Here is a 3,068-nt window from a genome sequence, read left to right on the forward strand (position 1 = left end):
TCAATTGTTCCAAGCAAAAGAACTATGACAACTATATCTGCAACACATTCAGTCAATATTTCGTAAAGTTAACTGATACTTTCTGGCCTTACAGTAATAAAATAATAAATATTTGGAGTATATCTTAATATATTTTCAGAAAGAGCTTAACCCTCCTGTTATGTTGCCGGTCAAATTGACCTGGTTTAAATTTTACATATATTTTTTTTTAAATAGTTGGAAGTTTGTTTTTTTTTGTTTGCATAAAACTTTGTCTCTTTTTAATAGATTCAGTCTACATATAAATTGAAAATGGTTCTTTTTACACATCTCCTCCCTACCCCTCCGATTCTACATGTTACATAGATACTGTTCAGGTCAATTTGAAGTTGAAGGGTAAAATAAGATTAAAAAAATGTCCTATTCTATACGTTTCTTTGCAGCTATGAGATGTATTTCACCACACACTATACACATGCATGCACACTTCCTCACTATTTTCTTTACTTCACTAGGAAACTGCGAGAAAGCAGGTGTTCATGCAACTTTTGACGGGAACCTTTTCTGTTCCTGTGGGCAAACTCCACCCACACTGACACTCAGAGGCAGAGGGTCATTTGTCTTGATTTTAATCAACGAGTCAGTTTGACTAAGTGAAGTATACGTGTCTCAAGTTCAATTATAAAGATCACCCACTGAAAAACATTTATCCACAAACATTATTGCTGTACCTCAGAAACGAACATAACAGGAGGGTAAATGTAAACATTAAAATGCCACAAACTAATGAATTAAGGATCAAACTTGTCAGCTCTTCTTGCAGTGGCTATAAAAGCATATTGTGACAGAAGGTTTTAAAAGCTACAATTTAAAAAGATTAAATATACTTATAGTACGCAAGCTTAACAATATAACCAGAACATCTTCATATAATATCATATAATATAATATGGTGAAAATGTTCTTACCTTTAACTTTTATTTGAAGAGGATCAGCACAAGCTGTTCCCTTGTAGTCACCTTTCTCAACTCTGAAGTAATATTTCTCTGCATGACTCGTTTGTAGATCAGGAAACAGAGTGGTGCAGTTTTTCTCTTTCAGGTTTCCAGTGATATTCGGTGAATATTTGTTAATTGACCCACTGCTGTTGAAAATAACAAGGCTTGGATTGTCCCCAAAATTTACACCACCTTTCAACCAAACTCCATAGATAGTTTTACTGCTGTCATATTCAGGAACCTCTGGTTCATAGGTACATGGGATTTGCAAACAAGATCCAGTCAGAGCTTCCATGATATTTGGTGTAGTGATCCTGAGGGCTGGTGTTAGACCACCACAGTTGTCAGCCAAAGCACCTGAAAACCAGACCAATAATGAACATAAAGATGAAAATCTGCTTGCAGAGAAAGTTCATGATCTATAAACTCCAGTTCAGCTGCAGCTTCTGTCGTGTGGAGACTACAGACAACATGATCAAATATTTTAGACTTGAGGTGATTTATATGAACTCTACCAATGAAAGGAAGTGAATAAAAATCTCACCTGGAAGAAAGAAGACACTCAGTAACATGTTGACTGTCAGCATGTTCTCAGTCAGACTCTGATAGACCTTCATCTGTCAAACTGGAGAAGGTTTCAGAAACAGAAACATTTCAGTTTCTAATCAAAGACATTTTTGAATAAAGCTTTCTTCATATTTGTCAGGGAATTAAAACTGATTTACTAGAAAGTAGTCAGGAACATACATTTCCTACTGTGTTACAAAACAATCACATTCAACCATATATACATCTTTATGTATAAGTTACGTAACATATCCCAAAACAGAGTAAAAAAAATGACACCAAATTCAATTATTTTAATGACAAGAAGTTAGTTTTCTGTTTTAAAAGTTGCAAAACATGTAAACTTCATAAAATGTTCTTACCTGGTCAATCACCAGCTGTATAAAGGCTGTAAATTTCAGTCGATGAGCAAAGATCTAAAAAGCTCCTGGTCTAGTCGATGTTTGAAATCCTGTAACCTTAGTCATTCTTCCTCTTTTGTAAAAGAGGATGTAATTGGATATAGAATTTGCTTTTCTGGTGTGATTAACTGAATATGTCCATAAACTACCTCACTGATGTCCACTATGTGTAGAATAACAGTTCTGGTTTGTGGATGAGGAACAGGTCAGGGATTTTATGAAGAAGACTAGATTTTTTTAGTTTTCACAAGTTTAGTTGTTTACAGTGTTTATTATAAAATATATTTAAAAAATTTACAGTTAGGTAAAACATAATTGACATTTTCCTTCAGTCATTTTTCTTTATTATCCAGCACCATAATACAATAATTATTCCTGAAAAATTAGGATTTTAATTAATTGGCAATCAACAGGCAATGTTGATTTACTGCTGAAAAACTAATGAAAAATAACCAGAGCTTAATGATGGTCCTGCAGCTGAGAAAGATTAATGCAGTCATGACTGTAATGATCCACTGAGCTTTTGTTTCAGTTTGTAGTTTTTTTTTTGTTGTTGTTGTTTTTGTTTGTTTTCAGAGTTTCTTTCTTGTTTATCCGTCATCACATCTTTCCATAATTCTCTTCATTTCTCTCTGGGCATTATTCTTATTCCTTTGCATTTAGTGTTTTAGTTTATTGCTGTGATCTTTTCAGTGTTTTCCTCTTGATGTGGAGTTTCTTTGAGTGTCTCTTTGTGTTCATCATCAGCAGTAACAGGAACACTGATCAACATATTTAATCTTCATTTGCTTGATGATTATAATGACGGCATTTGACAAAATTGAATATTTATTGTTTGTTTCACAATTGATTGCAGTATGATATGTTTTATGATTTAAAACACTTTGAACTGTCTTGCTGCTGAAATGTCCTTTGCAAGTCAACTTTACTTCTTCTTCTTCTTCTTCTTGTTGTGTTTATTGGCGGTTGGCAACAAACTTAATAGTAGCATTACCGCCACTTACTGGTATGGAGTGTGGCTCGCGTTGGTCTAACGCTCTCTCTGTATATGTCTACTCTATCAAATTCTACTGAATATCTTAGTTTTCTTTAAGAATCTAATAACTATTTGTATATGTTTGCT

The 3,068-nt window shown here is 33.7% G+C and overlaps 1 protein-coding gene across 1 annotated transcript in view; it reads right to left on the bottom strand.

Moving 5' to 3' along the window:
• Positions 1-1,974, bottom strand: part of LOC103132963 (myeloid cell surface antigen CD33-like) — a gene marked incomplete at its 3' end in the record, with an annotated part of 4,336 nt that extends 2,362 nt beyond the window's left edge. Inside the window, exons 1-3 of the mRNA XM_007544724.1 lie at positions 1,907-1,974; positions 1,522-1,602; positions 948-1,334 (exon numbers count right to left, since the gene is read on the bottom strand). Coding sequence (XP_007544786.1) covers positions 948-1,334; positions 1,522-1,594 — 460 coding nt within the window. The remainder of the gene's footprint in view (positions 1-947; positions 1,335-1,521; positions 1,603-1,906) is intronic.
• Positions 1,975-3,068: the final 1,094 nt, after the last annotated feature.

The sequence above is a fragment of the Poecilia formosa genome, unplaced genomic scaffold (assembly GCF_000485575.1).
Source record: "Poecilia formosa unplaced genomic scaffold, Poecilia_formosa-5.1.2 Scaffold1704, whole genome shotgun sequence".
Classification (NCBI taxonomy): domain Eukaryota; kingdom Metazoa; phylum Chordata; class Actinopteri; order Cyprinodontiformes; family Poeciliidae; genus Poecilia; species Poecilia formosa.